The following is a 15,119-nucleotide window of genomic DNA, read 5'->3' on the forward strand; positions in this document are numbered from 1 at the left end:
TTATTAACTAAGCCATCTTCCCAGTGCGTATTTTACCCTTTTATCAAACTACTATCAATAGTGAGAGATAAGCCGCTGAGTGTATACTATTATGCTAAATCTGTTCAGGTTAACTCACAGAGCTCTGAAGGAAATAACTGCTTGCCCAAGGTTTAAAAAACAACAACAACAACAACAACAAAGCAATGAATCTTGGACTTCCTGTACCCTGACAAAAATTTTACCACCCTCTCAAACCCACAGCATTAACTACAATGGTGACTTGAAAGCATCCTTCTGTTCCGGAACTAACCTGCTGACTTCTGTTGCAATAGGCATGGCTTTCTCTCTTCCTCCTCATTCCCTTCCTCCTGGCAGCTGTTCAGGTTCTCAGACGGTCTACTCTGTTGTTGTTTTTCTCAAACTAAAAAAATTGTTCTTGAGCTTAAAAAAAAAATTTAATGATGGCCCAACGTGGTGCCTCAACTTGTGATCCCAACAATTGGGAGGTGGAGGCAAGAGGATTACCATGAGTGGGAGACCAGCCTAGGCTACATAGTGAGTTCCAGACTATCCTCAGCTACAGTATGAGACTCTTAAAAACCAAACAAACACCAGAACAATTAAGGGCTGCATTGATGGCTCAGCAGTTAGGAGTATGTGGTGCTCTTGTAGATTAGAGTTTGGTTCTCAACACCCATGTCCATCATTCACAACCACCTGTTGTGCCAGCTCCAGGAAATCTGATGCTCTCTTCTGGCCTCCAAGGTGCCCTCTTCTGTCATCTGCACCCATGTGCATATACCTTGCCTAAGATCATTTTACAAATAAGTAAAATTAAATAAGGAAATGAACTACAAGGTCATGTCAACAAATGGTAAACAGTCCTAGACCACATCAGCGGAAAGCTGGGACTCAAACCATATCCCTTCATCACCGGGCCAGGCAACCTCACCACGTGAACTCTGTGATGCTGCTGTAACTACTCAGGACACTTGTTCAGCTTCTACATAATTCTCCATCGGTTCTTTTTTGAGACGGGGGTTTCTCTGTGTAGCCCTGGCTGTCCTGGAACTCATTCTATAGACCAGGCTGGCCTCTGCCTCCAGCTTTCCACCGGTTCTTTTCACTTACTTAGTTTGAGAAAAGGTTTCACGTAGCCCAGGCTGGCCTAAAACTGTGTAGCTGAGACTGGCCTTGAATTCCTGACACACACATCAGCTTCATCTCTGGAGTGCTGGGATTCCAGATGTGCACCAGCTCAGCTAGCTCTTTTGCTGGTTCTACTGAGTAGGAGACTTTCCTTGCACACCAGAAGCCTCTAGCTTCCCTGGATGAGTAGTAATGGTTTCCAGTTTTGTTACTTCACTCCTTCCTAGCCATAGCCCCTTAGTGCTATCTGTCCTGGCCATCCTGCTTCTGCACACAGCCAGGACTCTAATTAGATTAGGAAGCCTGTTCTGGAGTGACTTGTTTTGTACATTCAAGGGATGACTCCAGGGAAGGCCACTGGAAAGCCCAATGGAGACTTCACAGATCTCTGGACAATAGGAAACTCCTTCCTGCCACTGCCTCCCCTCACTTCAAGACAGTTTATTTTCTCTTCCTATAACCCCTGGATCAGGGACCTAGGGTTCAAAGAGGAGGTAACTTTTACCCAGTAGCCAAAGGCTTTCTCAGTGACTCAGAAAAATCTTTTCACCTTGTGATTCAGACACAGCACCATTGACTTTGGCAGAACTTACAGCAAGAACACCAGTTTGGGGTTTTGTCATCATCATTGTTGTGGTGTGTGTGTGTGTGTGTGTGTGTGTGTGTGTGTGTGTGTGTGTGTTATGTCCATGTGTGTACAGGTATGTGCCCCAATGCATTGGGTGTCCTGTTCAGTCACTAGGTCTCTCACAGAACCTAGAGGTAGGCTGGTGGCCAGCAAACCCCAGCCATCCTCCTGTCCCTTCCTCCCACAGAGCTGGGGGTTCCAGATGTGTGGCTGCTGCCCAGGGGTGCAGCCCCCAGTGCATCTGAGAGACTGGAGAGGGGATGAGGAATAGGAGGACTACTGGACAAATGCACAGACACAGCTGGAACTTTATCTGAGGGCCAAAGCTTAATCCTTCATTTTATTTTTTTCTCTTTGCTGTTTGTTCTTGCTCTGCTCCCTTTCTGTTCTGTTCTTCTACCCTGATGTTTTCATGTTTCCTTCCTTCCTTCCTTCCTTCCTTCCTTCCTTCCTTCCTTCCTTCCTTCCTTCCTCCTCCCCCTCCTCCTCCTTCTTCCTCTTCCCAGTTGTTCTCCTATTTCTTTCCTGATGTTTTTCCTTCTTCATCCTTTCCTTTTCCTATCTCTTATTTTTCTCTTATCCCTTTTATGCCTCCTAATTCAGAGATTTCTATGCAAGAAAAGATTACCTCACAACCACAACTTACATATTTTCCAAAAAACTAAAATCTTTACGTAATAAGAAATCACATGAAGATCAGAAGTTACATGTTTTTCTCAGAAGCCCACAAGTAGTTAAACATTTTTCTTTGTATTAGTTTTCCCACCATAACATCTTCACCCCAAAGCAATGATTCTTTTATAACTGATTTAAAAAGTTTTAAGCAAGCCAAGCATATTTCAGCCAGTTCCTTTTGTTTGTGGTCAATTCTCCAGAGAAACTTTAAATGAGTGGTCAGCTAACCATCTACTTTTCTTTACACACAATAGGGTCATTTAATTTCCTTTTGCAAATTTGTTTTTTCAAGGTGCATACCAGGGCATGTGATTAATTCTGTAAGTTACAAGGCCAAGGAACTCAGGCTGAACCCTGGGTGTGAGGACATGATTGTTTGTTTTTTTTTTTTTTTTTTTTTTTTTTTTGATCATCAGCCTGTTTTCCACAGGCAGAATTCATGGGTCTATAATGCATGAAAAAACTTCCTTGTTCTTATTTTTAATCCTCTGTAAATCTCACATCTAATGAAGGAGAGAAGGTGACTTCTAGCCTGGTTTTTTTTTTGTTGTTGTTTTGTTTTGTTTTGTTTTTTGCCTTTTTTGGCAATTGGAGCAACTGGCAGATAACCTAAACCATTTCCTTAATCATGTTTACTGTCTTAACCACCTGTGTCTTTTAGGATGACTCAGAAAGTCCAATTAAACCATAAATCTAACTAATCATCATTGCTCTTATAAGAATCATCTTCATTATGATCTGCAAATAAACTACCAGTGAGGAGTGGAAATTTCCCATGAAACAATTGCACTATACTAGATACAGTGGGATCCTTTCATATAGCAACCATGCCATGCCTAATACAGCAGGAACTTGGCAGCAGAAAGCAGGAGGAAAAAGCAAGAGGGCATTCTGAAGACAGTATACATACACACACACACACACACACACACACACACACACACACACACACACACAACTCCGTAAGCTCCATTGCTGACTGCAGCTCCTCTGACATGGCCACTGATGTGTGGCCATGCCTGGCTTTTCACATGGGTACCAGTATCAGAACTGAGGTTCTCATACTTACACTCTTATCCACTGAGCCAGTTTTTAAGAAGATAGGGCTTGAGATGAATACAAGCATGCTTCCTGGGTAGTACTACAGACCAAAGTTCTCTCACTACCTTGCCTTCCCCACCGTGATGGACTGAATTCCTCTGAACTGTAAGCCAAAACAATGCCCTCACCTTTGTTAGATAGTTGGTTAATGATGAGAAATATTGTCAATTCAGAAAACTGGTACCAGGAGAGAGGCTACTCATGGTGATTCTATCACAAGCCCAAATGTTAGACACGGAGCTGCCATTTACTAGGTTTGGGTCTATTCTCTCTCTCTCTCTCTCTCTCTCTCTCTCTCTCTCTCTCTCTCTCTCTCTCTCTCTCTCTCTCTCTCCTCTCTCTCTGCTATACCTGCATTCGTTCATTTTGGAATGAAAATATTTACTCTGTGCTACGTATGTTTTTAAAAATCATGTGTCTGTATGGGTGTACATATGGGCGTCAGAAGACAGTCTTGAGTGCCTGTCCTCACCTCTCAGCTTGTTTGATGCAGTGTCTCTTGTTTGTCCTTGTGTATGCCAGGCTAGCTGGCCCCATGAGCTTCTAGGGAACCCTTGTCTCTGCCTTCCAGCTTGCCTTAGGAACTCTGGGATTACAGATGCACACTACCACATCCCAATTTACTGGGTTCTACGGACCCAAACTCAGGTCCCTCTTGCCAATAAATTGTTTCTTGATTTTATACATGTTTACAGTTGAAAGAGTGCCTTGGATTTTAAAGAGAATGAACTATTCAGACACTGGAGGCTCTTACAGGAGAACTAAATGCACTTTGTATTATGGGGTTGGGTGGGGAGCTTCCGGAAATGATGAAAATTTGTAATCATAGCATTCAAGAAGAAACAAAAGGACTGTAGTTCAAGGCCAGCCTGGGATATATAGTGCAAGACTCTGTCTCAACAAAAATGAAATAAAAGGGGTTGGGAACATAGCTCAATGGCAGAAAAAAAAATTGCCTGGAATGGGACAGGCCCTGGTAACACTCACCAATCCCCACCACCACCACCACCACCATACACAGGCCTTTCTGAATATTAAATGATTTTAAAATAATTTTTCAATATTGAGCTAACAGAATAGAGTTAGAACCCTAAAATTGTTTAACATTACTTATAAACCCATGAAAAGCCTCCATATCTGCCTCTTAAGCTGGCCTTAGCTCAGGGCCCAGCCTGGGTTGCTCTTCCAGAGCTCCTGGGTTGGAGTCCCCAGCACCCACTTGGCAGTTTACAACTGTCCGTAACTTCAGGTCTAGGGGATTCAATGCCCTTTTTGGCCTCTTTGAGCACTTGTCATACCTGGTTGGTGCATACATGCATATAGGCATACATGCAGGCAAAACAGCCATATGCCTAAAATAAAAATTAAAAAAAAAAATACAAGGGGTGGAAAGGTAGCTTAGTTGGTTAAGCCTGCCATTTATGCAGGCAGATTCAAGTTCAACTCCTAGCAACCATGTATGTGGGGAAAAAAAGCTAGACAGGTGTATATAATACTAGTGCTGGGGAGGAGATAGGAGAATCCCCAAGGGCTGGCCAGCCAGTCTAGAAAAATTGGTGAGCTCCAGGTTCAGTGAGAAACCCTGACTCAAAAGATGTGGACAGTGACTGAAGATGCCAGATATCAACATTTGGCCTCTACATGCATGTGAGTGCACACAGAAACATGCTCTCACACACACACACAAACACAATTTATATGTGTGCGTACGTGCGTGGGTGCACAAACTACAAAGCTGTTTTTCTGGTGCTTTCTGTGGGACTCACATGCCACAAACCATCTCTAACAAGACCAGCATTTCTGAGGAAAGGAAAGCAAGCCAAACCCCCAAGGCATCACCATGGAGTGGCTGAGGTGCTGCAGGGTTTTCAGTTCCCAGAGTGTCTCCCAGATTGCCATTCACAATGGAAGTCAGTTCTAACCTGTCCTGTAAGGAGGATGCTATCTGTCCTTGGAAATAACTTCCTGCTGTTTCCTAAAACGGAGATATTTTTTAGGGAGGAGTGGCACTGAACTTCTCTATTGAAGCACTAAATGCAAAGAGCCACCTCTGCCATTTGGATTAATGTTGAAACTGTTTTTTGAAGTTAATGAGGTTGTTATAACTATAGACCAGAACAGCTTTCAACAAGAACTTCAGAAAATGTGCATCTTTTTTTAAATAAGTTTCTCTTTGTTCTAAATCTTTTTTTTTTTTACATCAAAAGGTATTTTGTACCTCTACCAACTATTTAAATACTGTGTTGGTTTGAATGAGAATGCCCCACTGTAGAAATGCCCAAGGATCTGAACACTTGGTGCTGGTTGGGGGCACTGTTTGGTGGGGGAGGTGCTTCTCACTGGAAGCAGACTTGGAAAATTCAAAGCCTTGTCTCTTCTACTCACTCTCTTAATTCTAGGAGCCATACCTCCCTGCCATAGTGGACTCTTACCCCTCTGAAACAGTAAACAAAATAATCTCTGCCTTATAAAAGTTGTTCTTGCTTATGGTATTTTATCATAGCAACAGAAAAAGTAACTGATACAGACACACTTAACTCATATATTATATTTAAATGTGTATTATAATGTACAAAATGAAGAAATACTGATATAGTTTACAACTATTTTTATTATAACTTTATTTTTGAAACTATAATTACATCATTTACAAGTAGTTATTTTTTAAACAATGTGTTTCAAAAACATCCATATAGCCCAGGCTGACCTCAAACTTGTGGTCTGCTGACTCAGCCTCCCCAGTGCTGGGATTACAATTATGTACTACCACACCTGGCTTTTAAGGAAAAAAAATTAAATGACAAGAAGATCCCCAAACTTTTGGACTGATGTGTCTCTAAGGATCTGTCCTAGTACCATGGCAACACAACAAACCTCTCTAGATTCTGTATTGTAAAAAAACCACCTCTTATACTCAAGGTCAGGGCTTTGGAAAACATGAGTACAGAATGGATGGCTCATGTCAGCTTCCCAGTGCCTGGACCTTCTCTGAGGAAACTTACAAGTTAGGGCTGGGATCATCTAATTCCTGTCTAGACCACATTTGGCACCAAGTGCTGGATGTTGCTGGATGCTGGCTGGAACCTCTGAAAGTTGTTGGCTGGAGCAACTGCACACAGCCTGTCCATGTAGCTGCTTAGGCTTTCTCACAGTGGGATACCTGACTCCAGAACTGCCCAGCTTAAGAAACCGGAAGCAGAATCAGGCAGTTTCCTTAAAGTCTAAGCTCATAAACTGCTCTAGCATCATTTCTACCATACTCGATTAGCTGAACACTCAGAGACCATCCTGCCTAGTTTTATGTCAACTTGACACGAGCTAGTCATCCTAAGGGAGGGAACCTCAGTTGAGAGAAAATGCCTCCATGAGATCCATTTCCTTAGTGATCGGTGAGAGGAAGGGCCCTGTGGGTGGTACCATGCCTGGCCTTTGGTCCTGGATTCTGTAAGAAAACAAACTGAGCAAGCCATGATGAGTAAGCCAGTAAGCAGCACCATTCTGTGGCCTCTGCATCAGCTCCTGCCTCTGGGTTCTGGCTCTATTTGAGTTCCTTTTCTGACTTCCTCCAATGGACTACAATTAGTAGTAATGTAAGTGTAAGCCAAACAAACCCTTCCCTCACCTCTATGGCTTCACAGCCATAGAAACCCTGAGAGAGCGCCCATATTTAAAGGGAAGATGACCCAATCTCCCGACACAGTGTCAAACAATTAGGATCTGAGGGGTAGGAGGTCTAATACATCTGCAGATTCTGAGGCCAGGGATCAACCTACCACATTGTTATCTGGCTGTCCAAATTTACAAAATCTCCAGGTTCTCCTTTTCACTTCTGAAATTTCCTTAACTTAGCTGGTATTTAAAATGCCTTCAGGGATCTTTCCCCTCCTGGATTCCTCTACCTCTTATTTCTTATATATTTATACCTCAGTGTTCCAACTGTTTCCAGATTCCATGGATCCCTGAATCTGCTGCACTAGGCTGCCTTCCAAAGAGACTCATACTCTAACCTCTTTTACCTGGAAGGAGAGAGGAAGTGGGGCAAGACCAGCAAGGTGGGGACGGTAGAAATGGTTTGGCCTGATCACTGCAAGACTGTTCTTTCCACACAACCATTGGCTGGATGGTGGTGCTCAGAAAGGACCCATAATAAAGGGCAGGAAAAGACCTTGAATCATACATATCTCCCCAGAAAGTGTAAAGAGCTCCTTAAGCCATGGAAGAAAGTAGTGACATCAGAAAGCCACCCAGTTGTCTTCATGTGTTGCGACAGCCTATCTGGTAACAGTACAGAGGTCCTATGCTGCTGCAAGAGGCAGAGCAAGAATAACAAGTCCAGCTTCCAGAAGGCAGGTCTCCTGAGGCAATTTTGTGACAATCAGGTGAGAGATACAGTAGAGAACACCCCAGAGATATGTGTTAGAGAACACTGCAACAGGACTTGTGAGTAACTAGCTAGGGAAGCATGGACAGAGTCGCTTTCCTCCAATTCTTAGATTTGGGTTTGGATATGTACATTAAATTCTGTATCTTTGTACTCTCAGCTATTGCACGAAAACATCCACATTTTTGGGATAAGGGTATGAAACTACCCTGAAAAGAACTAATGGGTGATATCCACCATCCCATGCACCCTGGGCTAGGTGGGTGAAACAACACGTTTCAAGAAGTCTCTACCTCACCTGCCTATCAGTGCCATCTTCTCTCACTTTGGCCTACACTATCATCATTAGTGTAACTGCTCAGAGATAGCTAAACTCTCCTCAGCCACCTGTCCCACTCATCTCACTGACTGATCCATCCATCCTTGAGAACCTATACACAAAATATCTGAGGGTATGGAGGCACTTAAATAGGTGTCAGGAAGCCAAAGAACCCAATCTTCATCAGCATTACAATCTCAAGCCATACCTGGAAACAGCTTTGAACATGTTTATTGAGAGTTTGTATCTAGAGCTTGGCAGTGTTTCTGGGAAGAAATACCAAATAGAAAACCAAAGGTTTACTAAACTCCAGTGCTGAGGTGAAGCCCCCTACCCAACTCCAACCCTGCAAACAGACATAAGCATAGAGCTCTGGTGCATTAAGGATGACAGGGCTCATGGCTTCTCTATACAGCCCCCACTTCAGAAAGAAATGGAGGTTTGTAAAACAAGGCCATTTCTCTTTCCTTTAAAGTACTTGGTAGGGCCCAAAGGAATACTTTGTTTTACTCCTTCCTTCTGCTCACTCACGGCCTTTAAGTAGAAGTGGGAAGTAGAGAAGGGGAGGGGCCCAAAGTTTCCATCAGAAATCCTGCAACGAGAAAGAGAATGTAAGACATGGAGTCATGGTGGGAAGAGACCAAATAGTAAACAGAAGGCTGTGTGTTCTAGGGTAGCCATTCTAATTCCCCACAAGGGCTCCTGAAGACCACATAGAGCTGCCCACAGGTTCTGGTCTTCCGTCTATTGGATGGATAGACAGCTGGCCACCATCACTTCCAAGGACACACACACTAGCTCTGGAATGCTCACCTCCATGTTCAGCTCTGTAGTATCTAATAGGTCCAGCCCACGCTCACTGGAAGAAGGGCTATGAAGCAGCTGAAGCAAACAGTCAAAAATTAGAAAGGCTGTTCTAAATTATACCTACCAACAGAAATATGGTTCCTTCTGACGTCTCAAGGGATAAATCACAGAACCGACTCCTCTCTTGGCCTGCTGGCTGAACCCTTTACATACATTCAGCTCTGGAGCTAGAGAGTGGGACTGTCCTAGAACTCTGTACAGGTTATTTGAACAGAAGTATGAAGGTGCTATTTGGATTTTCCTCTGAGCACAAAGCCTCCATTCTCCTATTCTATCCACTCCCATCCCTCCCCAGAGAAGACACTAAAATAACAGCATACAGTATTAGCTCAGCGCGGATTGACTGTCTGCAGGCTGTCCTCCCCTCTACCTCTTGCAAGACCTACCTGATATGTATGTTGAGATCCTAATCCTTGGGGCCCACAGAAGTAGAGGTGACCTTCGGAATGTGTTTAGGTGAGGGGGTGCAGCCCTTACAACTATGTTAGTGCCTTTACAAGAGGCCAGGTTAGCTTGCTCTTGCCTACGTGTGAGACAGCCTGCAACTAGCACTGGGCCCTTACCAGAACCCATCTGTGCTTACTTCTAGTTTTCAGAGCTGAAGGAATAAATGTCTGCCATTTATAAGCCTATAGTCCATGCTTCTCTGAACTAACGCTTTGTACTCTACACTATTTATAAACACTCCGTTGTAAGGATGGAGAAATGAGACTGAGACAAGCAACAGCTAACCTGGTATGAAACTAAGGACTCACATTCAGTTGACCTCACTTCAAGCTCTCTGTTTTGCTTACTAGATCAGATTATCCACCTAAGAAACCAGGTAGCAGGAAAGAGAAAGGGGTGAGTGGGGGACAAGTATAGGCAGCCTTGTCAGGAAAGAGGAGGGAAGGAATGGTGCGGAAGGAAGGAATGGGCTAAGGGACTTCTGTCTCTGGCTCTAAGAATTCTTTCAGTTGTTGGGAAATTCAGTGGCAACAATATTGATCTTGGAACTGTGAAGGAATGTGCTGCTCCAATACTTTTTCCTTTTTTAACATTTATTTATGTGTGTGTGTGTGTACGTGTGTGGGCACGTGTGTGTGTGTGTGTGTGTGTGTGTGTGTGTGTGTGTGTGTGTGTGTGTGTGTTAGAGGAAAAAAGAAAGAATGAGTGTGTGCACTGTATGTAGGTCAGGGGAAAAATTTTGGAAGTAATTTCTCTCCTTCTACCACATGGGTTCTGGGAACTGAACTCAAGCCTTCAGGCTTAGAAGGAGGGACCTTTATCTGCTAAACAATCTTGCTGGCCTTTGCATTTCTAACTTCTTTTCCTTTCAGTTTTCAAAGCAGGGTCTCATTGGATAGCCCAGGCTGGCCTGGAAGCCACTTTGTAGCCTAGGGTAGCCTTAAGCTCATAGTAATTTTCTTGTCTCAGTCTCCCAAGTGCTGAGATTGTACGTGTGAATGACCTTTGATCATTCCTGGGCTCCTTATTTAATAAAAGTAAAGTCTAAACGAAGTCTGCAACTTTTCCTCCTTCAGTCCATGATTCTTTCCAACAATCTTTAGCAGCTTTCAGAAACAAGGGCATCATGAACTGGTAACAGGCGTCTCAGACTCTAGTTTTGGGGAAGGGGACTGCTGGGTCCATACCTTCTCTCCACCTTGCCATTCTTCAGATGATCCATCCAGAAGTCCTAGCTCTTCTTCCTCATCCTCTTCCATAAGGCTGAGTCTGTGGTAGTGGTAAAGAGTACAGGTTTTCAGATGGTCCTTCCAGACCCTGAGTTTCTCATAGGCACAGGGAAAGACAGACTTCCAGTAGCAGGTGAAGGAGCCCTTTACACACTGGAGAAGCATGCTATGTATGCTGGAAGGAGTGTTCTGGGACCAAAACAATTCAAGGAGCACTGGCTCAGGTCAGGAATCAGAGTGGGTGACAGCAGCATGGGAAAGGGGAACCTCACCGAGTTAGTTGCTTGCCCAAACCAGAGCCTGAAGGATCACAATGAATCTGGAGAGACTGTGCACTTGACACCTTCAACCTCTGGGTGCCTGAGAGTTGCTGACTGTTGAGAATAAAGCAGGGTGAGTGACAAGGTTTGAGAAAAATCAAAGGGTAAAAAGAGTAGAGAACAGCATGGAGTGTGAGGGAGACATTTTGCAGCCATAAAAGCAACAGAAAAGCACACCAAGATTAGAGTGTGCTGTGGGAGGAAGAACAGAAACACCATCCTCCGGCTTCACCTGCTGATCATCTCTGGTCCTGGTCCTGGTCTACCTTTTTGCCTCTTGCCCACTGGCCTCAGGGACTGCCTCCTCTTCAATGCTGTGGAGGTGAGGGTAGGTGTTGGGGGGCTACTGTTCAGTTGAAGGCTTTCTTCCTGGGATGAAGGCTCTTTTCCCTGAGGCCTACAGGGGCCTACAAAGAAGCAGATACACATATATTAAATAGATCAGGAACCTGACATGGGTTACTTTTACAAAATCTGTCCAGAGTTTCTTTAGGGAAAGTTAAGCACAAAAGAATGGAAAATCTATGTGGCCTTATTTTATTCCACCTCAATGAGCAGAGCCCTACATAACAATGTACCTTTGTATACAGCATGATGCTGTGTCATTATGTATAGCTCCTGTCCTAGCAAATACAACCTATCTAGGAAATAAGGCAGATAGAGAAAAATATCCACTTCACAGAGGGCATAAACATTTGATGACAAATGTGGGAGATGACTGATTGCCCAAAATTAAGCAGTCTGTTAGAATTCTGAAATTTTATCCATTCTAGATTGATAACCATTTGGGGACCAGAGGCTGGAGTGGATGCATAAGGGCTAGGGAGACAGGGTTTTCTGAAGTCAGAAGATGGAAGGATGGCAACGCTAATGTCATCTTACCAAGAAGGCTGAGTACTTTCTCTGCCAACTACAGAGGGCAAAGAAGGAAGATGCCACCAACTGAGGTGTCCACACCAGAGGCCCTCTTTCCCTGAGAAAATCCAGGTGGTGATTTTAAAACATCAGTCAAATGTCACCATTTGCCAGGGGTGAGCATTCCTCTATTAACTCTCTTCCTCCTCCGTAACCATGTATGTACACAGAAACCAACAACCCAAAAGTTGCTGCCGTTAACCTATATGAAGGATTATAGACAGCAGGGACTGTAGCCATAAGTAAATCTTGATGAACTTGGATAAATCAATGGTTAATTAGCCAATTAGACATTACATATTCAAGTTTAAAAAATTAAAAAATAGAATTCACCCTAATTAGGGATATCAACAAAATAAAAATAACAGAAGAATATCAACAGCATAAAAAGGTAACTCAAAGAATTTAAGAACATATTTGTATCTCTTTACCTAATAAAAATCTATCTAGAATGTGTAAAGAACCCTCAACAACTCATCAATAAAAAGACAACACAATTTTAAATGAAAAAAGGTGGGCACGGTGGCCAAAGTTTGTCAGTCACCTGGGAAGTGGAGGCAGAGAAATCTGAAGTTCAAGGTCATCTTCCACTATACAGAGTTCAAGTCCTGCCTAGGCTACACAAGACTTTGTCTCAAAAAGAAATGAACAACTGGGCAGCAATGGCGCACACCTTTAATCCCAGTACTGGGGAGGCAGAGCCAAGCAGATCTCTGTGAGTTTGAAGGCAGCCTGGTCTTCAAAGCGAGATCCAGGACAGGAATCAAACTACACAGAGAAACCCCATCTCAAAAAACCAAAAAAAAAAAAATGGACAAAAGTTTTAATAAGCAATTCACTAAATATCAACTGTCCATGAGAACATGAAGTAGAAAACTCAATTTTGTTAGTCAGTAGGGAAATACAAACTGAAGAGAATGAGATACCAATTTAGTCAATGGGAGAGAGATAAGATAAAAAGAAGAAACCCAGACATTCACAAATATTGAGAGAGGAAGCACTTGGGTTCCCAATCATTGCTGGTAGGAATGTAAAATGATGCAGGTACTTTGGAGAATAGTTTGGTATCTCGTTATAAAGTTAGATGTAGAGCTTCAATATGACCAAGCCAGAAATTCCATCCCTAAGTATATATCAAGATATATCCACTCAAAACCCTGTATAAGAATTTTAGCAGCACCATGCATACCAAACAACGGCAACAACTCAAATGTTAATCAACTCATGAGTGAGTAAAATAGGTAATGGCCATACAATGGACTACTATTCTGCTATAGAAAGAACCCCCAAAACAGACTAAGCAAAAGAATAGAGACACACAAAGCCACATAATGTATTGGTGCTGTTTAGACAAAGTGTCTGCCAGAGGCAAATTCAGAGAGAGGAAGATCAGTGACAGTACCCAGGGTTGGGAGGACAGGGAGAACCATGATGTAACAAGGATATACTTTCTTTTGAAGCAATCAGAGTGTCTGAACATTAAAGACTGGTAGGATGGTGAGATGGCTCAGCACATGAAACTGCTAGCTGGAAAAGCTCCAAATCCGAGTTTAATAGTCAGAATCCATGTAAAGGAGAGAATCAACTCTACAGCGCTGTCCTCTAAGCTCCTCATGCACAACATGGTAAGTGCATGCTATATACATCATACACTTAAAATAATTTAAGACTAATAAACAAAATTAAAACGTTAAAGTCTCACTTAAAAATTAAAAACCTGCTGGGCAGTGGTGGTGCATGCCTTTAGTCCTAGCACTAGGGAGGCAGAGGCAAGCAGATCTATGTGTGTTTGAGGCCAGCCTGGTCTACAAAGTGAGTTCCAGGACAGCTAGGACTACAAAGAGAAACACTGTCTCTAAAAACAAAACAACAAAAATGTAAACAAACAAAAAAGATTAAGAACTATTAAGAACTAAAATTTAAAAAAAAAAAAGTAGTAAAGAGATGGCCAGCAGTTAAGAGCATGTACTGCTCTTTCAAAAGATCCAAGTTCAGTTCACAGGTACCTGTGTTCACATGCACATTCTCTCTCTCCCTCCCGACCCCTCACACATACACACAAACACATACACAATTAAAACTTGTTGAGGAAACAAAAGCCATTGAAGCACACACATTAAAATGATGACTTTGACTTTCATGGTATGTAAATTACACCTCATTAAAACCGTTAATGGTTTTAAAATTACATTTTAAAGTGCATGCTAGCAAATGCACATTAGCATATCAAATTGATTAGACTATTACTTGAGACAATGTAAAAAAAAAAAGCAAATTAAAGACGTTGGGTAAATTTTAAGACAAGTGGTGAAATCAGTGCATTGTTTGCTGTCAAGGAGGTGCACCCTGAAAAGACTGCTTGGTTCAATCTTTGGCATTTTTAAGCTGGCTAGCCAAATGATGAAGAAAATGAATGACAGCTGGTGCCTGATGAAATATTCCACAAAGTGTTAAGTTTGAAGGAGACTAAAACCTATCTCCTATTATCAGGCAAAGGCAACTAGGATGTGGTGCTGAACACACTGATGCCTACCTACCCCAACCCTGACCCCTTACCTTCAACACGCCTCTTCTTGGAGTAGGGGGGTCCCTGAGGACTGGCCTCTGCTGTGTTCTCTACAGGGTTGAGGGAGTGGTAGTAGGTGGTAACTGGACGCCAGGGATGGCTAGGTGCCTTGGAGACACGCTGCAGACATTTTTCCAGATAGGATAGTCTAAGGGATGGGACAGAGAATAAATGAACCGAGCCCTCCCCAGACTCTTCTGTAAATCCACAACTCTACTCAACCACTAACTTACAGTAGCTGCTTGTCCTGATGGAAGAGGCGGGGGGAGAACTCTGAAAGGAGCTCCAGGAATGCAAGATTTGGTGGCTCACTAGAAGAGCCAGCAGGAGGAAGCTCAGACAATGAGAACTTGATGCCTTCCCTTGATTGGGTAGAATAATTTCAGTTAGAGTCTGAACTATCCTAGTCAAGTGTATCATCCCCACATCCTTGCTGCACAGGCCACACTTACCACCAGCCTGCCTGCTGCTTCTGCACATGGTTACCCTTCCCACCAAAACCTGATTCCCTGCCCTCCCTGTGCCCGACCTCCAACCAGC

General features: G+C 43.1%; 1 protein-coding gene across 3 annotated transcripts in view; it reads right to left on the reverse strand.

The window, feature by feature from the left end:
• Positions 1-8,448: 8,448 nt before the first annotated feature.
• Positions 8,449-15,119, reverse strand: part of Stag3 (STAG3 cohesin complex component) — a 31,145-nt gene continuing 24,474 nt past the window's right edge. For all 3 annotated transcript variants that reach the window (XM_042268027.2, XM_016001370.3, XM_076561049.1), the window contains 7 exons: positions 14,813-14,941; positions 14,570-14,727; positions 11,331-11,505; positions 11,051-11,152; positions 10,737-10,818; positions 9,049-9,117; positions 8,449-8,827 (listed from right to left, as the gene is read on the reverse strand). In XM_042268027.2, the coding sequence (XP_042123961.2) occupies positions 8,819-8,827; positions 9,049-9,117; positions 10,737-10,818; positions 11,051-11,152; positions 11,331-11,505; positions 14,570-14,727; positions 14,813-14,941 (724 nt within the window). In that variant the 3' untranslated portion in view covers positions 8,449-8,818. The remainder of the gene's footprint in view (positions 8,828-9,048; positions 9,118-10,736; positions 10,819-11,050; positions 11,153-11,330; positions 11,506-14,569; positions 14,728-14,812; positions 14,942-15,119) is intronic.

Source organism: Peromyscus maniculatus, chromosome 23, assembly GCF_049852395.1.
Source record: "Peromyscus maniculatus bairdii isolate BWxNUB_F1_BW_parent chromosome 23, HU_Pman_BW_mat_3.1, whole genome shotgun sequence".
Taxonomy (NCBI): domain Eukaryota; kingdom Metazoa; phylum Chordata; class Mammalia; order Rodentia; family Cricetidae; genus Peromyscus; species Peromyscus maniculatus.